The sequence below is a fragment of the Mobula hypostoma genome, chromosome 8 (genome assembly GCF_963921235.1).
Source record: "Mobula hypostoma chromosome 8, sMobHyp1.1, whole genome shotgun sequence".
Lineage (NCBI taxonomy): Eukaryota > Metazoa > Chordata > Chondrichthyes > Myliobatiformes > Myliobatidae > Mobula > Mobula hypostoma.
The window spans coordinates 88,876,716-88,890,394 of NC_086104.1; the positions used below are offsets into that span (position 1 = coordinate 88,876,716).

At 43.5% G+C, this 13,679-nt stretch overlaps 1 protein-coding gene across 17 annotated transcripts in view; it reads left to right on the forward strand.

The window, feature by feature from the left end:
* Nucleotides 1-13,679, forward strand: part of syne1b (spectrin repeat containing, nuclear envelope 1b) — a 504,374-nt gene that overhangs the window by 485,252 nt on the left and 5,443 nt on the right. For 16 of the 17 annotated variants that reach the window (XM_063056272.1, XM_063056269.1, XM_063056271.1 and 13 more), the window contains 5 exons: nt 2,895-3,095; nt 4,333-4,461; nt 5,767-5,979; nt 7,591-7,683; nt 9,821-9,879. In XM_063056272.1, the coding sequence (XP_062912342.1) occupies nt 2,895-3,095; nt 4,333-4,461; nt 5,767-5,979; nt 7,591-7,683; nt 9,821-9,879 (695 nt within the window). The remainder of the gene's footprint in view (nt 1-2,894; nt 3,096-4,332; nt 4,462-5,766; nt 5,980-7,590; nt 7,684-9,820; nt 9,880-13,679) is intronic. The other variant, XM_063056279.1, reaches the window with a different exon arrangement.

A 13,679-nucleotide genomic window follows, 5' to 3' on the forward strand; every position in this document is an offset into this window, starting at 1 on the left:
AGTTGTGTGGATTTAGATCTGTATCAGAGTTTCTAGAGTTCAAAGTTCATTTATTGTCAAAAGTATGCATACTATATACAACCTCGAGATTCGTCTCCTTACAGGCAGCTACAAAACAAAGAAACCCAGTCGAACCCATTTAAAACAAATCATGCTAACAATGAAAGTAAGCAGAGAACATTCAGAACTGAAGTTTACAAAAGTGAGCCCACAGCCACGAAGCCAGTCCTCACTGTAGCCAGTTCAGGAGCCTGTTAGTCACAGCCTCAGTTCAGTGTAGAGACGAGTAAACCTCATGGACAGGCAAGCTGAATCAGCCCGTCCCTGGACACCCTGACCTAATCAATCTGGCTTAAATCGTCCAAGCCTCAGGTCGTTCCTCACTCTTGGGTCGGGACCCTGCTGCTACACTTACCTTAAGAGAGGATTGCCATGTTCGGCATTGATACATGAAGTGACCTGTTTACATAAAATTGTAAAAACTTCAACAGTCCAACGGTACAAGTATTTCATACTTCAGTAAACTGACCTCGAATATTAATCGTGGTTTTTTTAAAGTTCCACCTAGACGTGTATCAAATTTGTATGGGAATTGTTTGCCAACAAATCAAATTTGTATTGGTGCTCAGCACTTCTGTTGATTTTGTTTTAATTACCACAGTTTTCTTTCAACTGTTTTCTCCATGATTAATTCTGCTCTCAACAGTCTGGATTAGTTCCAAGGATTCCAGTTGTTGGGGGTTGCAATACCAGTGCTGTAGCTCCACCAGTGTCAGGGAGGTGTAACTGCAGGACAACACACCAGCCATTTCCTTTACATTAGTGCTGAAAGGCAGACCCACTTTAATCTCAAGAACTTTTGTAAATTTGTAAATTGATTTAATAGTGCCACGTACACTGAGGTACAGGACAAAACTTTTTTGCGTACCATCCATACAGATAATTTCATAAAATCAGTACATTGACGTGGTGATTGTCTGGCGTATCCAACAATGACAGGATACTGGTGCGGGAGAGATTTTAAAGTAGGGCAGTTCCACTCTCTTGAAAGTCCGGGTCCCATGGTATGAGTAGTCATCACAAGCTTGGTCTTCCTTGGTTGCAGTGGATGACCATGACTTCGTTTGTGCCTTGTCATGGCTTTTGCTCTCCACGAAATGTTACAAAACCACCATTCAGGCTGTTGGATCTCACTCTAGGTCTCCCTTGCCCAGTCTGCCAGAGCTGATGTCATACGTTAGGACTGGCATGTCCCTATTTCACTGGGGTATGAGGCCCACCGGCTGCCCCCACCTGGTTGAGCCGGCCCGTCAAAGTGACGTACCTGATATGGCCAGCGTGGCATGCAAGCAGCTACCTGGAGCCAGAGGTGGGAGCGGAGTGTCCAGTAGGGTTCAAAGGTGAATGAGCTGCCCCAGGGCAAAGGAGAAAGTGCAGGCAGGCAATAAACTGCCAGGCCATGACGACTGCAGTTGTCAAACCAAGCCATTATACATCTGGGTAGGATGCTTTCTGTAGTGCAGTTATAAAAATTGTTCAGAGTCAATGAGGCAGCATTAAATTTTGTTAGCTTCCAGAGACACTGGTGAGCTTCCTTAGCCATGGCATTGATGGTTGTACAGACAGGCTATCGGTGATGTTCACTCCTAGAAACTTGAAGCTCTCAAACCTCTTGACCACAGAAGCATATACACCCCCACCTTCCTAGCACTGAGGCAAGGTTGTTGTCGTGATACCATGTCACCAGGCTTGGCTTCCCATCTCCTTCCTGTACTTGACTCATCGTTACTTAAGATTCAGCCACTCTGGGGGGTGTCATCTGCAGACCTGTAGATGGATTTAGACCAGGATCTGGCCACGCGGATGTGAGATTACATATAGCAAGTTAAGTAGGGGGCTGTAGACACATCCTATTAGTGCACCATTGCTGTGGATAATCGTAGTGGAGCTGTTACTGAGAATCCTTACTGATCATGGTGTGCTAATCGGGAAGTTAAGGATCCAGCAGCAAAGGAAGTCGTGAGTCCCAAGTCTCAGCATTTGGAGATGAGTTTGCTTGGGATTAGGGTTGAATGTGGTGTTGAAGTCAATAAACAATCGTCTAATGAAGGTGTCTTTACTGTCCAAGTGCTCAGAGATGAAGTTGGGGCCAGGGAGATGGCATCCACTGTAGACCTGTTTCTAGGGTAGGCAAATTGCAGTGGGTTGAGGCTGCTTGGGTTGTGGCCATGACCATCTTCTCCAAGCACCTCATGGTGGATATCAGAGCCACAAGCGGTAGTCATTAAGGTACGTTAACTTGTTTTTCTTTGGTACCAGGCTGACTGTGGTCATAAAGCAGCTAGGACTCTCAGAATAAAGTATTTTAGATGCTAAACGTAGAGAAAGAGCTGAAATGGATGCAAATCCAAAGGAGATATAGGAGAAAAAGAATTTCAGGATGTATATATTATATACATTTCTCTGACATTAAATGTACCTATTAAACGCTATGGAGATATAAGCTTGGCCTTGTTGGGCTTTCAGTCTGCCGTATTAGGATAGCTGTGGGTTGTTTGGAGCAGAGGTGTTTCTGCGCAGTAGTGGCCAAGGAGCCAGAGAACGCAGATTAATGAACTCCATGCTAGACTGAATTTGAGGTGTAGTATGCTTTAAGGGGATATTTTCCATGATAGATGTTGACCTGGGGAACTTCAATTGACACAACTCATCTGTGCAAATGTAAAATTCTTTTAATATATAATATTCAATGTGTTATTTGCTCTCACAACCGCCAGTAGTTTTCGTAGGGTGTTGAGCAAATGCAAAGACTTTGGATGCAAGATGTTCTCTTCCCCTGTTCACTCAGTCAGCTGATGGAGTGTCACCTCAGTTACCCTGTGCATTTGTTTCAGGAGCTACAAAAGGCGGTTGATAATCGGAAGGCTATCATCTTGTCCATAAACCTGTGCAGTGGCGAGTTCACGCAGTCGGATACCAGTGACACGCAGGAGCTCCGGGAACGTTTGAGCCAAATGAACAAGCGGTGGGATGGAGTTGGCAGCCTGCTGGAGGCCTGGCGTCGCACCCTCCAGGACGCCCTCATGCAGTGCCACGTAAGTTCTGCTGGCGGCGCACTGGGCAGAATTGTGCTTAGTCCATTGTATTCTGGATGTGGATAAGGCTTGTGCTCCTCAGGTTATATTGCTTAACCCATCACAGGCAATCCAGTGAATAGGTGGTTGTGGATTGCTGACAGTGTACAAATTGTATGAACCTTTTTTAAAAGCAACTGTTTTAAGTGCTTTACACTCATTGAAGTACTTCCAGACTGCAGGTTTTGTAATGTAGGGAACTGTTTCTGCATTGTAAGCTCATTCAAGCACCAGGGAAATTTTGTCATTGAGAGCTGATGCAAGTTTGTTTCTTTATTGATATACAATGCAGAATAGCCCCTTCCGGCCCTTTGAGCCACACCACCCAGCAACCTCCAGATTTAATCCAAGCCTAATCACAGGACCAATTAACCTTCCAACCGGTCTTTGGACTGTGGGAGGAAACCAGAGCACCTGGAGGAAACCCCTGCGGTCACAGTGAGAATGTACAAACTCCTTACAGGCGGCACCAACAGGCAGTGCATGTAGACATAAAAACATCACAATGTGTATTTAATACATCCCACGTTTTCCACAACCACAACCTGTCGTGAAGTGTTTTGGAAGGTCAGAAGAAGGTGGGTGTAAGGGATGTTTCTCCCTATCTCTACTCAGTCACTGTGAAGCTGGCAGCTCAGGCACTTCCCAATGAGATGAACCGGTCACTTCAGACAACTAACGTAGTATGTTTGAAGAAAGTTCTGACATTATTACTGATAAAATTTTTGTAAGTCTTCCTTGCGTCTTCTCCAGTGGCCCTTAGTTTGTTATAGTGAAGGCACGTTATTTCAAAGGCTGAATGAATCCACATTCCACATTTCTCTTCTGTCAGTGTGCAAATTATTTCATAATGACTAACTACAAAGCTGCTTTCCATCAGTTTATTAACTTGCCCTAATCCCTGGAACAATTGCTTCGCTCTTTAAGTAGAGCCTTGGAATCTGTAATATCGCTGAGGGCCCAATGAGAATTTCTGTTGAGCATCTCATATGAAAAATGTTGGCATCACCTGTTGGTCAGGATGAAATGTGGGTCTCAGTCCTGGAATGGGACTTCGTCTCTTGATCTTGTGCCTCTCGTCTCAGTGCTGCCACTGAGCCACAGTTGACAAATTGATGGCAGGTAACTCCTGGTGCTTGGAACTGGCAGGTCTACCACAATGTATCTGACTTCAGCTTTTACACACTTATACCTGCAGGACTTCCATGAAATGAGCCACGGCCTGCTGCTCTGGCTGGAGAATATAGACAGAAGGCGGAACGAGATCCTCCCCATTGACCCTAATCTGGATGAGGACACCCTCCAGGACCATCACAAGACCCTAATGGTGAGAACCCACACTGGATTTTGTTCTGTCCTTAGTGAGCTAGTTTAACTCTTCTTACTGAGTGACTGAGCTTAGGTAGTGACGCTGGTAGGAGGGACAGGGAACAGCATTTGGACAAATACACTGAATTCTGCTTGTACTTAGAATTCCAGAAGACTTTCCTCAGGTTCACACTGAATCCTGTGGTTTGTGTGCCCAAGTTGGCACGCACAAAAAATGTTGGCACGCAGCATGCAGTGCAACCCTTCGATTCTGTAAACCTCATCCATAATACAAACATTTGTACAAAGGTACTTAAGGATCACCTTTACAACCCGAGAGCAGTATGATGTTTTCACTGGAAGTATCTCACACCGGCTCGCTGCCAGCTGGACAGTTGAGGGAACATGTGAAGATGGATAAAATGTTTTAAAATCATCGCAGACCTGGTGTACACATCAGTATTTGAATAGTGAATGGTTATTATTTAAAAATAATACTTTTTTTAATTGTATTTTTTAAATAGTAATTTTTGAACAGGTTTTCTAAATGCTTCATTTACTTCAATCTGTCTCTTATTCTTTTATTAATAGTAGGCAATGAATACAAGTTAATAAGAGAATGAATCCCTTTTGATTACTGCCTATAAAGGCTAATAAAGTTCAAAGCAAATTTATTATCAAAGTACATATATGTCACCATATATGACCCGTGACATTTTCTTGCAAGCATACTCAATAAATCCAATAACCAGAACAGATTCAATCAAAGACCGCACCGACAGGGTGGACAACCAGTGTGTAAATGGCAATAAACTGTGCAAATACAAAACGAAAGGAAAAATCAAAGAAATAATAAGTATATAAACTATAAATGTCAAAAACATGAGATGAAGAGTCCTTGAAAGTGAATCCATAGGCTGTGGGAACAGTTCGGTGGTAGGGCAAGTGAAGTTATCCCCTCTGGTTCAGGAGCCTGATGGTTGAGGGGCAATAACCATTCCTGAACCTGTTGGTGTGAGTACCTTCTTCCTGATGACAGCAGTGAGAAGAGAGCATGTCCTGGCTTGTGGGGGTCCCTGTTGGTGGATGCTGCTCTCCTGCAACAATGCTGTGTGTAGATGTGCTCATTGATGGGGAGGGCTTTACCAGTGATGGACTGGGCTGTATCTACTATGTTTTGTCAGATTTTCCATCAGATTCTGGACACTTGTTAATGATAAATTGACTGGCAGTGCGGGCAAAAGCTGTGGGAGTAATGCAGAACGCATGAAGTAGATGGGTCTTTCATCCTACTTAAAAGCTGTTATCTTGGGCTTTGATTTAGCAAATCAGACGGGAGCTGCTGGAGTCCCAGCTGAAAGTGGCGTCCCTCCAGGACATGTCCAGCCAGTTGCTGGTTAATGCCGAAGGCAGCGACTGTCTCGAAGCAAAGGAGAAGGTTCATGTCATCGGCAATCGCCTCAAGCTGCTCCTAAAAGAGGTCACCCAAGACCTGAAGGAACTGGAGAGACTCTTGGAGAACTGTGGAAGTCAAGTGGTAGGTCATTAGATTCAGTTCACAAATGTATTAAATCTACAGTCCTAGTTCATTTCCAGTGAAGGCAGCACCATCTTTGTGAAAGTGTCCAGCTGGCTTCCACTGGGTTGACTACTTTGAGTTATAGTAATATTTGCTAAGTTTCTGAACATTTCCCCACTTTGTTAGTGGACTAGAATTAATATAATCTTATTCCAGACACTGTCACTGTGAAGATAATGAAGTGTATTGTCCTCATTCACATTGAAGTTGAGTCTATTCACATATGTTGTGTTAATCTCCACTCACAGGAGTGTGTGCATGCTAGATGTCATTTTGTGTTGTGTTGGTCTGGATCTAGTCATGTCACAGTCATGCTTTGTCCTAGCCAGGATCCGTTGGCACTGTCATAATACTTGTGTGCATCAGTCAGTGTTCATTCATGCTATTATTGTGAGGTGATGCATTAACCACATCAAATAATTGTATGGCCTTGGTGTTCATTCATGTTACAATTGTGTGGCATGCCGGGTTCGTCACACATCAGCATCTGTGTGCTGCTGTTGTCCATTTCCATTAAAAGTGTGAGATGTTAGAAAGCTTCAATCGCATTAAAATTGTGTGTAGACCTGTCCATTCGGGTTTAAATTGTCTGTGCTGTAAGTTCACGCATGTTGTAATTTGAATGTGTTGGGCTTCATTCATGGTCTCGGTCATTATTCACTCATATGGTTAATTCTGTATGTTTACTAATTGTTTGTGTAATTTTAGCAAGTGTTGATTTCCACTATAATTGTCTGTACTTTAGGATCAGTTGTGTGTTGTAGTGGTGTGAGTCAGACTCTGAGGCTCCATGGCCAGTGCATTTGTATCTCAGTTACAACCTCACCAGCTTGAAGTTATTCTCACCTCACTCAACTCGAGTTGCTGCACGTGGTCACTTCATGTACTTGGAGTATTCCACCGCAGGCTCGGTGGAAGCCCTGGGGGCACATTGCAGAGTGTCACCTACACTATGCCTTTGTGTTCCTCCCCACAGCAGGGGAACCCCTCCATCCTGCCTCCAGGACCAGAGGATATTGGCTTAGGAACATATCCACTTGATAAAAATTTGAAAGAACTTTGAGGTAAAGTTTCATCGAATCAGAGCCAGGTTTCCCCTCCTTGCCAGCAAACCGGGGTTGGGTGGTGGGGGGGGGGGGGGGAATGCACGTGTGCTCAAAACCATTACATTTATGGCAGAAATACCAAATACATAGAATGTGCTGCTCCAGTAGGGAGTTGTACCTTACTGAGGAAATTGTTGTAAGCCTTGACCAGAGGGGTAGAGAATCAAATAGCTTGGGGAGCAGTTAAATGAACTTCCTGCACAGACTAAATTTTAATAAATTGGGACAAGTAACTGCAAATGCTAATTGACATGTACAAGATTTAGCAGCTCTGTTTACTGTTGTATCTGCGCTGGGGTTTTCAGCGTATGTCTTTGCCTGTGACTCACTCATTCCTACAGCCCGGTGAGAACACAAGTACAGAACCTTTGCGCGTGACTCTTACCCTCTCCGATTGTTTCTCTTCTGTTGCTGTTGGCGCTGTTGAGGCGAGCCGGCTTAAGGAACTCCTTCTTCCTTTCAGGACCTGGTGTCGTGGTCTTCAGCGGATGATTTGGACACCTCCGGCTCCGTCAGCCCAGTGTCCGGTGCAACCTTTCCCGTTCGATCCAGACCGGTAATTCACCTCCACCACTCTCTATAGCCAACATGGTAGGGCAGGAACAAGCACCTGACAGCTGGTGCCATGCTATCATACAAAGAGCACCACCTCTCCCCCAGAACAGGAAGTACAGCCCAGCACCCTCCCCCCCATCCACCCCCCACCCCTTCATGCACTTCCTCGCTTATTCCTCCCTCCCCTCTCTCCCCTGCATGGAATCGAGAAAAATTGTAAATTTTTACCTCAGTTAAACGTTCTTGTTTTTGACCGTTTGTACTTTTAAATTATTTTTTTTTTCTCTCTCTGAGTTCTGGGCGATTTGTTTATTGTTTGCTCCAAAATTTCTGTCTGTTAATCAACCCTAGTTCTTTGAATTGATTTTTCTTCATCCACCAGTGGTAGCTTTTGTAAAGGAAAACTGGCTCTCTGTTACAGTTCGGCTTCACAACACAGTATGCCACCAATCGCACATCTCCCTCATAACGTTACAACGAATATTTAACCATCATTTGAAACCACATGCACAATGGTACATGCAGTGGCCAGTTTATTAGGTACACTTGTACACCTCATTAATGCAAATCTCTAAGCCAATCATGTGGCAGCAATTCAAAGCCTAAAAGCATGACGACATGGTCAAGAGGTTCAGACCAGACAGAGCAGGGATAAAAGTGACTGCGACCATGGAATGTTTGTTGGTTCCAGATGGGGTGGTTCGAGTATCTCAGAAACTGCTGATCTCCTGGGATTTTCACACACAGTAGCCTCCAGAGTTTACAGAGAATGATGTTTTAAAAAAATACAAAAAAAAAATCCAGGGAGCAGTAATACTGTGGGTGAAAACACCTTGTTAATGAGAGAGGTCAGAGGAGAATGACCAGGCTGGTTCAAGCTGACAGGAAGGCAAAAGTAACTGAAATAACCACGTGTTACAACAGTGGTGTGCAGATAAGCATCTCTGAATGCAAAACATGTTAAACCTTGAAGTGGATGGGCTACAGCAGCAGAAGACCATGAACATACACTCAGTGGCCACTTTATTAGGTACAGGAGGTTCCTAATAAAATGGTCACTGAGTGTACTATAAGTAGTTAATATTACAATACAACATCAAATCAGCAAGTTTAACAAAGTTACCAGTGATAACTGGGTCTTGTGCGTCAGTGAATAGTCTATTGATCTACCATACCGGTTCCATTCCTGATGGATTCTGTTTATTGATCTCAGTTAGAATGGAAGGACAAGTGGCAGAGGTGTAACCAGCACCCTTGACCTTTGGTTCTCTTATCATCGTAAGGAACAACATGCTTTCATATCACACCGTTCAATGCCATAAAATGTCCTTGGTGCTTCACCCTAGGCTCGAACAAATACAGGCACTCCCTGAGTTATGCATGTGCCGACCTACGAAATCTAGCTTCACTCAAATTCTCCCATTCACTTTAAAACATTTTATTACTAATGTTATGATAATGAAATGTTTTTCAGGTATTCATTAATGAGTGGATAAAAGTATATATTCCTTTATCTTCTGTTTGCTGCAGCCAGTGATGTTGTGTAAGATCAGTGAGGAAAGTTCCTTCCTAATATTAAGGCGCAATAGACGAGAGGAGGTTAAGCGTTTAAAATTGTGAATGAATGGGGTGAGTTTGAATAAAGGCAACTCCTTAAGGTGGTTGAGGTCCTGGTATAGGGCTGTCTAAGGTTAAATGGGAGAACTTTGGGACAAAGTGGAACTTGTCAGCTTCACTCCCATCTGCGGTAGTCTGCACCGGAAACAGTTGGTTGAGTGAAAGGGGGGATAATGGGGAAACAGGGATGGCATGGATTGGAGGTTGAAGACCAGTACGGTCCTGGTGACCAAGTGGCCTAGGGATTTCATTGTGGGTTCAGGAAATGGGAAGCCAGCTCAGTTTGAACTGAACAAGCCCAGGATACAACATGCGCACAGACAAATCCCACCAGTAACAGATAGGCACATAAACAACACGCTGAAGTCCGCTGGAAGAGCCAGTTTCCTTGTTGTCATGAATATTGATCGCCTCATCTGATTTTTTGCTGCACTTTTTTTGTGTTCTGTCATCAATAGCTTTGTCTTAATTTGCCTGGACTGAACATTCTCTTTCTTTACCCCTCCGTTCATTCCAAACAGCCACGGGGCAAATGTAGCCTCTCCCAGCCCGGAGCTTCTGTCAGCAGCCCACACATCAGGTACCTTGTTCTCCTGGTTTCTACAGTTTACCTCTGGAGCTCAGAGAGGATGATGGAAACTTCATGAAAGCATCCAGATGCTGACCACTGGAAGGAAGGCTGTAGCATGTGCAGAACCTGATTTTAAACAGTATAAAATTCCTTCAGGTTCTGGCTTGAAGTTGTGTTATTTTTACAGCTCTCATAATCAAACAGCATGTATAGCCATCCTATGTATATCCCCTACATTGGCTTAGAATTGTACATTGAACACATTTTCAAAGTATTCCCTTGTATAAAACTGAATCATACAGTTTACATTGCCCTAGAGTGTTGGACAGTGTAACGTCCCAATTCCAAATGTAAAGTGTGCTTGGAATTCCCATTCCATCCAGTCAAGTTGAACGGCTGTTCATATGGAACATTCTGCTACAGGTTCGCCTGTCTTTAAAAAGCTTCCATCATCATCGTTGACTCGACTTTAAATAAATCAAGTTAATGGGTTTTGCAGTAACACCGTATTTAATACTCTTCAGACACTTCCTTCTGTTGCTGGAATGCTTTCATGGCTGATTAACAGGAAGCCACTGCTTTATCTTCTCTCTTTGCTTCTCTCCATTCTGCCTGCAGTGCTGTTAATCCTAACCTGGCCACGAGAGGGCAGAATCGCAGCTTCATTTTGCTTCCAACATCTTGCTCATCTCTGAATGTCTCATTGCCCTGTGTGTCCAACCCTTGTGTTTATTCCTCCACGTTACAACCCCCCACACCCCGCCTAACCCTGACCCTCACCACAACCACCCCCCACCCCTGATAAAACTGCCTTCTAACACAAAATACAAAGAAATCTTACATGTACCCAAGCCCAAACAGTACTTGGAGGTTATCTGCACAGCACCAGTGCCCCCAAGGAGCTTTGCAATTCACTAACCTTGGTACCAGTCTATATGCTTCTCATAGCAGGTACCCAGTGCATTCTTTAACACCAGCACCACTAGCAGCTGGCTTTAGAAACTTAACAGCATTTGAAACTTGCTGAGCCACTTGCATTCTAAAGCTAATTCTACCTATGGCAATACAGTGAGGTCAGTGTGCTGCTGCCTGGTATATTGTTATGTTTCTTGTCTGTGTACAATATTTAATTTGTTACATTGACAAGCAGTGATATAAATCAGTCTTTACTGAATAGAGGAATAAATCAGGTGCACTAGGCCTGACAGCTTGTGGTCAGAATGCTTGTGTATTTTAAATATTTGATCTTGAACATTATGGGCTATCAGCATTTGTTCTCTGATCAGAGTGCTTTGTGTTTGATCTCACAATACATGAACCAACCACAATGGCATGTAGTCTGCAGTGAGCATTGTTTCTGATTTTCAGTAATGTGAGCTTCTCTACGGAAAGAATGGTATGTCCAAACACTGGAACAGGGAAGGGTACAGTGCTGGGTGGGAGGGGACAAATTCCTCTTGCCGGCTGAGGCGGTTTAGATGTCTTTTCATTGGACCAGATCTCCAGCCAGAAACCCCACGACTGGAATGTGGTATAGTCTGATGTAAACTTCAGTGAGGAAAAGGAAGAGCAGAGGATTCCCTGTGGATCAAACTGGACTAAGGAGCCAACATGTGAATACTTTTGACTGTTCCTCTCTAAACTGTGTTTTTCAACAGATTAAGAGTGGATTTTTTTCAAAAGATGCTTCCAACTTTTTTTATTGGACCTTCTAATGCTTGGTATAATTGGGTTTCAAGTCTACTGACCAACCAATCAAACTGTGCTTGTTTTAAATATCCAATTAGATTGTTGGTTTTGACAGCTCAAGCAATCAAATTTAGCCCCTGATGTTTAAATATCAAGCTATTCGAAATGTTGGTTTTTTAAAAAAGCCAAACAATATTATTTTTATGATATCTCCTGGCACTGTAAGAGATGGTGATAAATTCCAACGTATTTGAGATTTGAAATGAGGTGCCCAAGATGTGAAATATGATTTTCTCCCAACTGTGTAGAGTTTGTAACAATACTGGCGGGCTTTGCTTTGGGTTGAAGGATTATCTTAACAGATAGTTTGAAGGAAAAACTGGAAAAGAAAGCAGAGGAGTGCAAATACTGGTCAGAAAAGACATTTAAAACTGACAGGAAGAGTGCCTGAGAGTGGGATGGACATATGACCAGCAGCAGGAGGGAAGACAACAGAAAGCAAAATAGGGGCTGGTTGGCACCTCTTTGCTTGGGTGAGGAGAGGAGATTGAAGAGATGCTATCAAGTAACTGAGAAATAGGAGGAATTTAAAGACTCTGGACTTTAAGGTTAATCTATTTGGGTACCAGATCTTCAGCCACAGTTCTGTCCATTGCTCAGACTACTCAGATGTATCAGTAGCAGATTCAGAATCAGGTTTATTACCACTGACATATATCATAAAAGATTTTTGTTTTGCAGCAGCAGTATAGTGCAAGGGAGTATGCAGGAGAAAAATGAGCCCCCTTGGGGTCCAAAAGGGCAATGTATGTGTGTGGGTGAGGTTCGAATTGAGGAGAAGATCTGCAGATGCTGGAATGCCAAGCGACACACACAAAATGCTGGAGGAACTCAGCGGTCCAGGCAGTAGTTGATGTTTCAGGTCAAGACTCATCAGAACTCGTGAATGAAGAGTCCTGATAAAAGGTCTTGGCCCGAAATGCTGGCTGTTTACTTTTTCCCATAGACACTGCTTGGACTGCTGAGTTTCTCCAGCATTTTGTATGAGGTTCTAAATGAATTTGTTTCTCCTGTATTCAGCAAGGAGAAGGATGTGGAAGATTGCAAGTTCAGGAAACAATATGTCAATTGTCTGGAGCAGATCACCATTACGAAGGGTGAGGTGTGGATATCAGGGAATGCACAAAGGTTGATAAATCCTCAGGGATGAATGGGATTGATCCGGGGATGGTATCGTAAACAAAGGAGGGGATGGCTGAGGTCCTAATGGAGATTTTTGCATTTTCACTAGCTGCAGGTGAAGTACCAGAAGACTGGAAGATAGCTACACTATATATTTATTTGAGAAAGACAGCAGGGATAACTACAAAGTGGAGAGCCCTGCATCAGTTGTAGGAAATTATTAGAGAAGATCTTAAAAGACAGATTTATGTAGACTTGGAAAGTCAGAGAATGATTAGGGATAGTTCAACATGGCTTATAGGGGTGAAATTCTGACACTCGAATTTGAATAAACTTTTTGAGGAGATAACTAAGAAGATAGATGAAGGCATGGTGGTATACATGGTCCATATGGACTTTAGTAAGACATTCGACAAGGTCCTGCATGGGTGATTGGTCCAGAAGGTTAAGGCATGTGAAATCCAAGGCAAGTTGGCTAACTGAATCCAGAACTTGCTTGGTGACGGGAGGCAATGAATGATAGTGGAAGGTTGCTTTTCTGATTGGAAGTCTGTGACCAATGGTATAACTGCAAGGATCAGTGCCAGAACCCTTGTTTATGATAAATATTGATGATTTGATGTGCATTTAGGAGGAAGTTTGCAGAAGATGGGAAAATTGGTGGTTAGCCAAGGCTACAGCAAAACGATAATCAAATGGGAAGTTGGTAGATCATTGATGCAATTTAATCCTCACAGTAGGTTAATCCTTAGAGTAGGTTAAAAGGTTGGCACGACATTGTGGGCTGAAGGGCCTGTACTGTGCTGCAATTCTATGTAAGTTCAAGGTGATGCATTTTGGGAAGTCGAGTACTGGCAGGGCATCCGCAGCAAATAGTCTTGTCGATTCAAGTGCTCATCAAGGTGCTTATGAACGTTGCGAGAGGTTTGACCTCCACC